The sequence below is a fragment of the Hyperolius riggenbachi genome, chromosome 3 (genome assembly GCF_040937935.1).
Source record: "Hyperolius riggenbachi isolate aHypRig1 chromosome 3, aHypRig1.pri, whole genome shotgun sequence".
In the NCBI taxonomy this organism is placed as follows: Eukaryota; Metazoa; Chordata; class Amphibia; order Anura; family Hyperoliidae; genus Hyperolius; species Hyperolius riggenbachi.
The window spans coordinates 378,998,922-379,011,601 of NC_090648.1; the positions used below are offsets into that span (position 1 = coordinate 378,998,922).

The 12,680-nt window shown below is 44.3% G+C and overlaps 1 protein-coding gene across 1 annotated transcript; it reads right to left on the bottom strand.

Annotated features, from left to right (window-relative positions):
• Positions 1–1,894: 1,894 nt before the first annotated feature.
• On the bottom strand, positions 1,895–12,311 carry CREBL2 (cAMP responsive element binding protein like 2). The gene is made up of 4 exons (XM_068272893.1): positions 11,192–12,311; positions 10,104–10,301; positions 9,783–9,930; positions 1,895–3,061 (listed from the first exon to the last, which is right to left on the bottom strand). The coding sequence occupies exons 1-3, from the start codon at positions 11,204–11,206 to the stop codon at positions 9,787–9,789; spliced, it is 357 nt and encodes a 118-aa protein (XP_068128994.1). The 5' UTR covers positions 11,207–12,311; the 3' UTR covers positions 1,895–3,061; positions 9,783–9,786.
• Between the last annotated feature and the right edge of the window lie 369 nt (positions 12,312–12,680).

Consider the following 12,680-nt stretch of genomic DNA (forward strand, 5'->3'; position numbering starts at 1 on the left):
CCCCCAAAAGACTGGCATTTGGAGTAATTAATTATTGTTTGCTATCAAGTGGTTAAGCATTGCCACCCCACCCAAGTAATGTCAGATTAAGCTGAGAGTATGAGAGTAATTGAGAGGTGTGTGAATTAATGGTTGTGTTAGAACAGTTACAAAATCTGCAGCTAGAGGGCAGCTTGGGTATAAAAAAAAAAAAAAAAAAAATTCTGAAGATTGGTGAGGTGTCTGAGATTGCTATTGCAGTTGCAGCATCTAGAGATAGTGGTCTGCCTGTACCATATCAGATGATAAGACTGTGTTGCAATTGCAATATCCATGGCTACCGTGAGTTAATTAAAAAAAAAAAATAATCTCCATGTGGATGCCTCCATGTGACTGCAATCATAGTTAATAGATAAGTCAGTGAACTGCAACATGTTCTGAGGGCTTCGAACTTTTTGAAATAGTCCAGTCCAGGGTTGTTGGATCATTTGTATTATCCCAACTAGTGATCCTCAGAATCTCTGGAGATACCTGGTAATTCCATATCTCTCAAGTCCAGGGATGGGCTGTCCTACTCTGCTGGTGTCTCTTTCATCAAACAACCCATGAAGCATCTTTTCTCATGCTGCATTCTCCATTAACTTTGTTAATTAAAATTATTAATAAGGGGAGTGACGACAACTGGACCAACTAAACCAGGGGCTGTGATCTCTCTGCTGGGTCCCCTGAAGGATGGTTCACCTCCCTGACTAAAACAAACCCATCATAAAAGAAGCCCCAAGATTGTCTTTGCCAACTACTCAGGTGTCTTCCTGGCCTTTCATGCTGATCCTCGGGGGGTTTAACACTTTCGTAGTCATCAGGAATCATCAAGGAAGTCAGACAGATCACCTGATAAGCAACCTGACTGGAGATTACCAGCTCCATAATTTATTATTAAGCCCAGTTTGATGGTCAGCATTGTCACTGGAAGCCACCATGACAGACACACTAAAGGTCTGTATTGTTCTACAATATTTCAATCATGCCAATACTCCCTGTAAAAAAAGAGCAGGGTGTTGAGGAGGGAAGGAGTGTCCCCAATTTGCTGACAAACTGGATGCTGAAATAGTTAGGGTTATCTTCAACTCAGCAGTGCAGAGATGTCGCCACCATAGTCTCTTAGGAGATAGAAAACTCCAGCAGGGAGAGCCAATAGTAATGAGTGTGGCAGGTTTCACCAACACAAGAGGAACCACGTACTAAGGTTGGAAAACATACATGTTCCAGCAAACTTGGACTTGCACATTTATTATATGCCAAATGTTTCCAGCCCTTGTCTGTGTCACATAAGAACACAGTGCAGATTTCGGAATGGTAATGAATTAGGAGTTTATGCTAGTGCATACCCTACACACAGCCAGGGCCAGCCCGCCCATTAGGCGGGGTGAAACTTTTGCCTCAGGCGGCACCCGCCCGTCCGTGGGGGGCGCCCGAGCTGGAGGGGATAGCGGGCAGGAAGGGGGTATTGGGCCTAGCGGCGGGTCGGACCCCCCCCCCCCCCCTCCCTCGCCTGGGTCCCCCGTCCTCCGCACCCCTCCAGCTTTAAAAAGTTACGTCGCTAGCTGCAGCTATAAGAGGCAACAGTCGGGGATCACTCACCTCTTCCTCGTTCCAGCGTGCGCTCCACTGACGTCATTTCCTGCGGCGTAGCAGGAAGTGACGTCAGTGGAGCGCAGGCTGGAACGAGGAAGAGGTGAGTGATCCCTGCCCGTTGCCTCTTACAATAGCTGCAGCCAGCGACGTAACTTTTTAAAGCTGGAGGAGACACAGGCGAGGGGTGGGGGGGGGGGGGGGGGGGGTCCGACCCCCCTCCCCGCCGCTAGGCCCAATACCCCCTTCCTGCCCGCTATCCCCTCCAGCTCGGGCGGCCCCCCACACCCACGGCTTGGGAGGGGTGGCGATTTCTTTAAAGCTTGCCTCAGGCGGCAAAAAGTCTAGGGCCGGGCCTGCACACAGCAAGCGTTTCCTGGATCACTTTATGTTTTTTAACCTTAGCAGCTCGATCCAAAGACTTGAAGGAAGATATCTGCAGTTGTATCTTCCCAGCTCTGCTCACCTGCTTGCTCTATTACTACAGGCTACACCTGCAAGTGTTCTTGGTTTATCTTTTTGCACTTTATATTAATTTGAATACAGAAAAACCAGTGGGACCACAGTGAAAAACTGTGACAAGAAAACTGCATCATTGCCTAGTCCAAAAAGAGGAGACTCCAGCAGGTAAGTCAGCCCCCAGTTTTGTGTGTTACTGAATTATATTTTGGAAGGCCAGAACATTAATTAAACATCAAAATCTACATATAACTTTAGAATTCTTTTGGACAAATGTTTTTGGCCCTCTTAGCTACCAGTAACAAACAAAAAAAAAAAAAAAAGAAGGAGAAGGATGTAGGCACTGTGTTAATTTCCCAACAAAATAATCTGTTCTTATAGGTTTTAAATGGGGCTGATGAGGACAGTTTTCCTGAGCTATAAATATCACTGCCCTTTGCATGTATCTCTCATGGGCAGTCCTGATCAAATCATCATACAGGAGCTGGTAAAAGTCTGCTGCTGCCACAACAAGGAGGATGTACACGAAGATGACATCATAAAAAGGGCAGAGTTTTGTTGACAACAACAATAAAAGTCTCACCATGATAGAATAGGTTGAAGCAGGAATGGCTTGTTCAGCTGGTAATGCAATGAATACATACATCACCATCGCCCCCTTCTGACAGACTCTTCACATTGCACTTAATAATAGCCACTGCTTGACACCTTTGGTTCAGTAAAGATTAGTGCTCATGCCAAAGCTGAACAAAGACTAACGCTACACTGCTAAGGCAGCTAAAACAGCTTTCTCCCCTCTGCTGCGCACAAGCTGGTAACAGTCACGAAGACAGGAGGGTTCTTGGTAAGAGACTTCACTTCCTGCATGAGGTTGTAACTCAAACATGGGAAGTTCTCAGGAAACTCCTGAGCTATCACAATCCCTGTTCCTTTGGATCCTAAAGCAGTCTGCTTGTAGGCAAGTCCAGCCCTGAATGTACCAGAGGTGTCCCTAGAAAAGTAAGAAAAGTAACAAAAGACTGATTAACTTGGTTATAATTATAACAATTCTAATACAGTGGTTAGCGTTTTTTAAACTTTAAAGGTTAAAGGGGAACTGAAGAGAAAGGTATATGGAGGCTGTCATGTTTATTTCCTTTTAATCAATACCAGTTGCCTGGCAGCCCTGCTGGTCTATTTCTCTGCAGTAGTATCTGATTAACCAGTTCACCCCCAAGGGTTTTTATCCTAACGGACCAGAGCAATTTTCAGTTGTCAGCGCTCCTCCCTTTTATTCCCTAATAACTTTATTACTACTTATCACAAGAAAATGATCTATACCTCGTTTTTTTCGCCACCAATTAGGCTTTCTGTGGATAGTACATTTTGCTAAGAATTTTTTTATTCTAAATGCATTTTAATGAGAAAAACAGAAAAAAAAAGAAAAAAAATCATTATTTCTCAGTGTTCAGCCTTTATAGTTTTAAAATTAAACATTCTCCTGTGGATAAAACAAACACGTTTTATTTGCCCAGTGGTCCCGATAATTAAACCGTTTAGATTATGTCCCTACCACAATGTATGGCGACAGTATATTATTTTGAAATATAAGTGGTTATTTTTCTGTTTGTTCTGGCCATAATTACAAGCCCCTATGTAATAAATTAAAATTAATTTTCCCCCATAAAATATAGAATAAAAAAAGCTGAGTCCCTAAGGCAACTATTTATTTATTTTTTTAAGCTGATTTTTTTTTTTTTACAAGTGTTTTTTTTTGGGGGGGAGGGTTGGAAGTGTAATTTTATTAATGATGTGTATATACTTGAAAATGTGTGTGTTTTGTAGGTGTAATATACTTTTTGGCCACAAGATGGCGCTGGTGAACACTCATAGGACGTGTTCACTTTTTTTTTTTTTTTTTTTTTTTTTTTTTTTTTACACACTTTATTAAACTGTTACATTTCCTGTTTATGTGAATGGACGTAGCCGCTGTTCGCGGTCACGTCCATTCACTCCAGGCACTGCGATTGGGTAGAGGACTGTTCAGTCCTCTTCCCCAATCGCCCAGCACGGGATCCCGACGGTAATGGCGGCGGTAGCGGCGGACACACGGCGGTAGCAGCGTCGGGAATGCGCGACGTATTAAAACGTCATGTTGCTGTTAATAGCGGTAAGCATGACGTTTTAATACGTTAGGATGGCGGTAAATGGTTAAAACCAGAAACAAGCATGCAGCTAGTCTTGTCAGATCAGACTTATAAGTCTGAAACACCTGATCTGCTGCATGCTTGTTCAGGGGCTATGGCTAATAGTATTAGAGGCAGAGGATCAGCAGGGCTGCCAGGCAACTGGTATTGTCTAAAAGGAAATAAACATGACAGCCTCCATATACCTCTCTCTTCAGTTCCCCTTTAAGGTTCACTACATGGTCAAAAGCATTCGGGGACACACACTAGGAGATTGCCGAACATGTCATTTTAACTATGGTTATGGATTTTTACACTCATGGATACACACACTTATGGATATATATATATCTCTATCTTGTCACTAACTGTCCCTCAAAGGAGCTCACAATCTAATCCCTACCATTGCCATATATCTATATTATGTAGTGTAAGTACTGTAGTCTAGTCCAATTTTAGGGGGAGCCAATTAACTTACCTGTATGTTTTTGGAATGTGGGAGGAAACCGGAGTGCCCAGAGGAAACCCACGCAGACACGGAGAGAACATACAAACTCTTTGCAGATAGTGCCCTGGCTGGGATTCAAACCAGGGACCCAGTGCTGCAAGGCGAGAGCACTAACTACTACGCCACCGTGCTGCCCACTACGCCACCGTGCTGCCCACTATGGGTCAAGAGCAGAGGCATGCTATTTATCAAATGAATGACTGCACAATCCACTGTCCGGGAACACTGTGATCTATTGCAGAACATTTTCTTTCACCAATGTACAAAAACCAAACATATAAGTGTGAACTGGCCAAAAGGAATTCATTGCAGTCTTCATCCTGTCCATTTTTCTGTCCACTGCCTGGTCCATCAAAGTACAAAGCAGTTATCTCACGTTACATTATCTTTTGCTCTGTATGATTTAAAGGAATAATAAAAAAAGAAGAAAGTTGAAGGAAAAACACAAAAGCAGTAGACAGTGTGAACTGACCCTTAGGCCTATTTTCCATAGGAGGCTGAAAGCTGTGAATTCACCACGTCAGCTGCTCCCATGCATGGGCTGGGCGCCTGCCAACGGTGGCCCACTATGGAGTCACATCTAAGCATGGCCATAACCATGCTCAAACAAAATAAGTGGCTTTTTTTCTGTGGGGGTAACACCACTGCATGTCAAATGAATGAAGGCACGCATAGTGTTACAAACACTGCCATTCAGCAGCAAGGGTAAAAAGGTATGCTCCCACACGCCCTATCAAACTTTATTTAAAGTTGATCCGAGATGAAAAATTAACTATAACAAGTAACTTGCCTATATATCTTATCTAAAGTTTACACAGCAAATCTGGCTGCGTACAGCTTCAACAGTGTATGATAAATTATTCCTGTGATACAATGAGAGCTGCCATGTTCTGTTTGTCATCATTACACAGGTAATCTGCAACTGCATCTCCAGCCCTCAGCTTACTCCCCCCTCCTCCTCTCTGCCTCTAATATCAATGGCTAGTAACCTCCTCCTCCTGCCCAGACTGAGCTCCCATAAGCCCTTGGTACATAGGTCTGAGTGCTTTGGCGTTTTGGAGAAGCTGTGGGCAAGGCTTGTTTAGTTTATAGGGAATTAGAGTATTAAAACAAAAAGAAAAAAAGTATTTGGCTTGAGGAATGCCCTATAAACTATATTTAAGGAACACAATTATGCAATGAGTAAAAGTTCATCTCGGATCCACTTAAAGGAAAACACAGCTGAAAGGCTCTCGTGGTCTGCAGCCAAATCTGCCCGATAAACACGTAGTTTAACCATTCATGGAAAGGGGGCCTTACTGAGGTCAGTCACTGATGCTGGAGAGGGGGGGGGGGGGGGGGTCTAGCAGGAAGGTAAGGCATTAATTAAGGGATATAGTCCATGAGGCTTACAATTCAGGATTCTATACAAATTTAATACAGATTGTATGCTGCTTGAAAATAAGTCAGCCTAAATTGGCAAAGTTACATTTAAAAGGACAACTGCAGTAAGAGGGTTATGGAGGCTGCCATATGTATTTCCTTTTAAACAATATCAGTTGCCTGGCAGCCCTGCTGATCTATTTGGCTGCAGTAGTGGCTGAATTACACCAGAAATAAGCATGCTGCTAATCTTGTCAGACCTGACAATGTCAGAAACACCTGATCTGCTGCATGCTTGTTCAGGTTCTACAGCTAAAAGTATTCTAAGCAAAGTATCAGCCGGACAACCAGGCAACTGGTATGGCATAAAAGGAAATGAATATGGCAGCCTCCATATCCTTCTCATTTCAGTTGTCCTTTAAAGGAACCTGAAGTAAGAGGAATACAGAGGCTGCCATCTTCATTCCTTTATAAACAATGCCAGTTGCCTGGCTGTCATGCAGAGCGTTTGCCTTTAACTTTACCTGCAACAAGCATGCAGTTAGTGAAGTCAGACCACCAAACATCCGATCTGCATGCTCATTCTGGGCCAGTGACTGTATTCCTTGCACCTCAGGTTCTCTTCAATTCACCCAATTATAAGTTGCAAAAACAGGGCTATTTAGGGCATCGGTTCCCTAGCTATGAGGAATATTTGAGGATTTCAAAAATGAGGGTTCACTTTGCCTCCAGTACCTAAACCATAAAAGTCGGGTGACTAGTACGACACAGGACATAAATGGACGTTACTACTAGAGAAGGTCAGAAAAAGTTCAGGAGCCAGAAATTAAGGGTGCTGAAATCAAACTTTGCAGAAAACTCAATCGAATGGTACTAAATGATTAAGCCACAGTTCCTGAATCTAACAAGCCCCTACAAATGTGGAGTCAGCCCACTAACATTTCTGTTGAATTGGTACATTAAAAATGATTCCGAGCCAAAGCTCGGCTGGGCAGCACGGTGGCGTAGTGGTTAGCGCTCTTGCCTTGCAGCGCTGGGTCCCTGGTTCGATTCCCAGCCAGGGCACTATCTGCAAGGAGTTTGTATGTTCTTCCCGTGTCTGCGTGGGTTTCCTCCGGGTACTCCGGTTTCCTCCCACATCCCAAAAACATACAGATAAGTTAATTGGCTCATCCCTAAATTGGCCCTAGACTACAGTACTTACTTAACATAATACAAACATAGACATATGATAATAGTAGGGATTAGATTGTGAGCTCCTTTGAGGGACAGTTAGTGACAAGACAATATATATACTGTACAGCGCTGCGTAATATGTCGGCGCTATATAAATACTAAATAATAATAATAATAAAAAAGCTCGGGATCAAAATGAGATACTCACCTGAAGAGAGAGAAGCCTCAGGATCCTATTGAGGATTCCCTCAGTGGCCCGTGGTCTCTCACATCCCCTCTCCACATCGGGGCGACGCTCTTGCAGTGTGGGCATGCGGTAGACTCGCGAGCACGGCCACGCATGCGCAGTAAGTAGCACGGAGCCCAAAGCTCCGGCTTACTGCACATGGGTGGGCTAGCGTGGTCACACTGCAAGAAGAAGAGCTGCGTGGCCCCGATATGAATAGCAACAGCGACGGGGAACATCAGAGCTGGGAGGGAATCCTCAATAGGATCCTGAGGCTTCCTTCTCTTTAGGCAAGTATCTCAATTTGTACCCGATTGTTTAATGCCTAGTACACACCATACAATTTTCTGTCAGATTTTCTGTCAGATTTACCTGTCAGATAGATCATTTCCAACATGTTGGAAATGATCTATCTAACCATCTATCTGCCTTGATATTAAGCATTGTTCTACTCAGCAGGAGATAACCAAAAGACAATGCACCAGAGATAGTGACCAGTCTCTACCAGTACTTTACAGAAAATAATCTTCTTACAGAAATTTGTATGGTGTGTACTAGGCATATGACAAATTTTATCATTTATAAAGGGGCCCATACACTCAGCCGATTAGCGGCCAATTGATCGAAAATTGATTGCCCGATCGATCAAATTGCGGGTGATTTCGATCGATCTGACATGCTAGAAAATCTAGGTCGATCTAAAGAGATTACTTATCAATTTGCATTGGACCTAATGGAAATCTGATGGCAAAAAAATGCCATCAGATCCATTTTCAATAGATTTCATACTGAAATCTATTGGAAATCTGTTCCTAGTAAAAAATGTTCCTAAACACATCAGATAGATCAGAAAATCTATCTGATGATCTACCTGCTTGCTAATCTAACGAGTGTATGGCCACCTTAAGACTGCCATACACTGGTTGATTGCCACCAGATCGACCAGCAGATAGATCCCTCTGTGATCGAATCTGATCAAAGAGGGATCTATTGGCTGTCTACACTGCAAACAGTTTTTGAATCGTTTTCACTATGAAACCGATTCACAATCTGTGGAGCTGCTGCCGCAGTCCCCTGAATACATTACCTGATCCGGCCGGGGCGAGTCCCCCGGTCTCTTCTCTGCTCTGGGCTCCACTTTACTTCCAGTTGGGGGGAGTTTAAACAGTAGAGGGCGCTCTACTGTTTAAACTTCCTCCGACAGGAAGTGAAGCCAGCCGGAGCCCAGCGTGGAGAAGGGACAGCGGGGACACGCGCCGGCGGAACAGGAAATGTATTGCCGCTGGCGACGGCCATCGGACATTCGAACGCCGCTGTCAATGCACCCCCGACCCGCTGGCGATCAAGCAAAATCTTCCTCGCGGACAGATCAACGGGATCGATTTCGGATAGAAAACGGTCGTTCTGTCAGCGTTTGCGCATCGATTTCACAGCAGATTCGATCACAGTGATAGAATCTGCTGCCTATCGGCGGGAAATCATGTAAGTGTATGGGTACTTATAGTCAGTATAGACAATACTATTTTATCCTTTTCTCCCTCCCACCTAGCACGCAATACTCACAAGCAGTAGGAGAACAGAGGCGCCAGCAGGATAAAAGTGGATAAAAACTTTAAAATTTGCTGGGAGGAAGTGGTGGACTTACCTCCATAAAGCAGACACGAAAGACTGTCTGAATAGTAGTCACATTTATTAATTAGTACCCCAAAACAGTGCAACGCGTTTCGCAGGCCCAGCCCGCTTCATCAGGCAATAAAAATGGGGACAAGACAGAATTTCAGCAATAGCAGGTGTAGCGCCTCAGGCTGAGGCGCTACACCTGCTATTGCTGAAATTCTGTCTTGTCCCCATTTTTATTGCCTGATGAAGCGGGCTGGGCCTGCGAAACGCGTTGCACTGTTTTGGGGTACTAATTAATAAATGTGACTACTATTCAGACAGTCTTTCGTGTCTGCTTTATGGAGGTAAGTCCACCACTTCCTCCCAGCAAATTTTAAAGTTTTTATCCACTTTTATCCTGCTGGCGCCTCTGTTCTCCTACTGCTATACCGTGTCCACCCCTGGTGGAGGGGTGATCTACCCCCTTTCGCATCTACAGAGAGCGACTTCTTATCCCTGAGTGAGGACAGGTCTAATCTCCTCACCTGCCTATACAGTGGTTGCCTGTGTGGTAACCCATGTTTGTGAGTATAATTTTCTCACGATAACCTTTACTTCATTTATGCTTAACATACTACACTATATTGGGCTCTCGGTTTCTCTACGCAATACTCACAAGGTCATTTCTCAGCATGTTCATTCTTCACAGACCGATGCTGTTTGGCAGGATTTGGAGCGGCTTTGTTCATGTCCTCCCCACTTAGTAGGGCCCGAATCTCTGATGGGATCTTCCCCTGATCCATAGCTGTGCACCACTGTTTGTACTGGTGAAGACACAGAACATATTGTTGTGAAACATCACCCCAAATGGAAGTAAGAATTACAGGCCATCAGCATCACGAAGTTTAAAAATAAATAAAAGCTGATTGGCTGCTATAGGCAGCATCTGCACCCCTACAGCAGGTTTCCACCAATGAGTCGGAATTATTTTGCTTACCATCTCTAGCTCCTCCCTCAGGGCACAGATTGCCCTCTCCCGACCAGACACCAGTTCCTCCAAATACTGGTAGCGCAGCTTTTTCCTGGCTCTGCACTCCCGGGCACTCTGCCGGCTACGCTCAAGCTTGGCCTTTAAGTCAATCTTAGCCGGCTTCCTTCCCCGTTTTCCTGGTTTCTTCACCTTCCCTCCGGAGACCTGCCAGAGACAGAAGGACTCTGTTGAGAAATCATGGCCACAATGACCTGACTATAATACAAATAACGTCCTTTTGTAAAGGAAACCAAAAGCAAGAGATATGGAAGCAGCAAACATTAAACTAATTTAAAAATAAACTAACCTGGGTTATCTGCCTTTAAGCTTTGACTGTGTCTAATGGTGGCCAAACATCAGGAGAGTTGGCAGCCAATCGACCATCTGATTCGATGATTATAATTGAATCAGATGAAAATCGGTGCTGCCAAGAGCATTCCAGTGCAACCAATATCATCTGGACATGCTGCATAATCTCAGGCCGAAGCGCTCAACTGGGTGTGTGATAGTAAGAGCGTGCAATATCAGGGCAAACAAGACAGAACACCCAGTGATGTTCCCCCCTTGTGTAAAATGTCCCCTTCCTCCCCCTCCCGATGCATGTGCATAAATACTTAACGTGTATGTGTGTGTACGTGTGTACACATTTTAGTACAACACACCCCTAATGGGGTGTGAGGAAGCCCCAGGTAAGTATAAATAACCCCATTATACACATCTCAGGGTTCCTTTAATATGAACCCTAGTTATTCCAAGGACAGAAAATGAGAGTAGCTATAAAAGCTTGGTAAGAGATTTTATACCTCTGCACTCTACAATTTTTTTTTTAATAGGAAAATCTTCCCAGGTGGGGAAACAATAAAAACTGAAGAGAGCCTAAATCACCACCCAAAACTAAAATCTAAATAGTTTATAATTAAGGTTATCTAGAAAACTCTGTAATCACATCTATTTACCAAAGAATAACAATTCTGTTTAGAATGTCCCCATTTCTGTTATGCATTTAAAATACAAAATATTAGTTTATGGGTGGGATTATTTCTTTTGGATCTTACCTTATTATCCTCCATCCTATAGAAAATGAATGAAGAACCTGTTGATCAGAGAAGTCGGTTGGTTTCTTGATGAAAAAGGCTCCTGATCCAAATTCTGAAGAACTGACTCTTCAATGCTGCAAAATGAGATCAGTTGTGTCCCATGTCTGAAATGTCTGGTTTTAAACACCTGTGTTTCCCCTCCAGACTGAAAGGCTTGCTCCCAGGTGTTCAAGTCCTGATAAGTTTACTGAACTTGTAGATGGTATGTCAGACCCAATTGTGTGACCACTTATGTGTCCCTAGAAAGAGATAGGCGCCCAAAACCTCTGCTTTTTCCCCCGAGTCCTTGGATTGAAGGATAATTGTAGACCACTTCTATTTCTTGGTTCCAGGAGATGTTGGCCCTGAATGGAATGATGTGCTCTCGAGCTCTCTGCTGGATGTGTGAAACTGAAGACTGGCTGAAAGTGAAGACTGGTCCCTGATGCCTCTTTGGTCCCTTGGTTAGAATGATTAATTCCAGAAATATCTTTTGTATCTCAGATAAGCACTTGGATCCCCTGCTAACCACTTTCATGGGGTGATCCTCCCTGGTGGTGACAATGGGCCCCTAAAAGGGTGTATGGGCTGCTGAATTCTCTGTATTCGTTGCCTGAAGGTGATTTTGTCCCTGTTATCGTTTCTCTGTTCCTACATGGGAGGAAGAGTTCCAGAGTCTCTGTACCAGCCTCTTGGATATACTGATGAGCCCCTGAATCCACTGTAAATCACCTGGTGGTAATGATTTACCTCTGCTGGATACCTAGAGGTTTAGATGGGCTTCTCTTGCCACTCCTGGTCCACTGGTAGGGCTAATGAGCTCCCAAGTTTCCTATCAACCTCCTAGAGATGCTGACGGGCTCACGAGGCATCCGGAAGCCACTTGCAGGGTATAATGAGTTCCAAGTTCCGGCCAGTGACAGCTGCTGAGCCAGAGAGGCCCAAAAGGGAAGAACTGACTTTGTTTCCAATGGCTCAGCTGACTCCTTAAAGGTCTGTGACACAGGAAGTGACCGGAGGCATGATGGGATATGTGGTCTCATTCTGCAGTCCTTCTGCAGCAAAGAACTGCTCCGCATACTCCACCTCCCATCGGCCATCTCGCGGCTTCCTGCGTCATCAGACTTGGGCGGAACATGTCGCATAGATCAATCCAGGGGGCGTGACGGAGCTTTCTTCTAAAAACTGCAAATCCCTAGGTTGTTTTTCGAGGGATCGCGAACTCCGCGAAGTACAGAAACTTTAGTATTAGCGGATGGTGGACTGGACTGGCAGTCATTCCTCCTGGGGATCAATGATAATGGAAACACCAGAGAACTATTGAACGTGGGGCTACTGCTCTGGGACAATTATCAAGGCGTGCTGGAGACAGAACTCTTGTACTGGCAGCGTGCAGCACAAGCGTAACAGTTTATAATGTTAAAATAATACAATACAGTTAAGCAGAATCCCTCACAAGTTTGCCTCA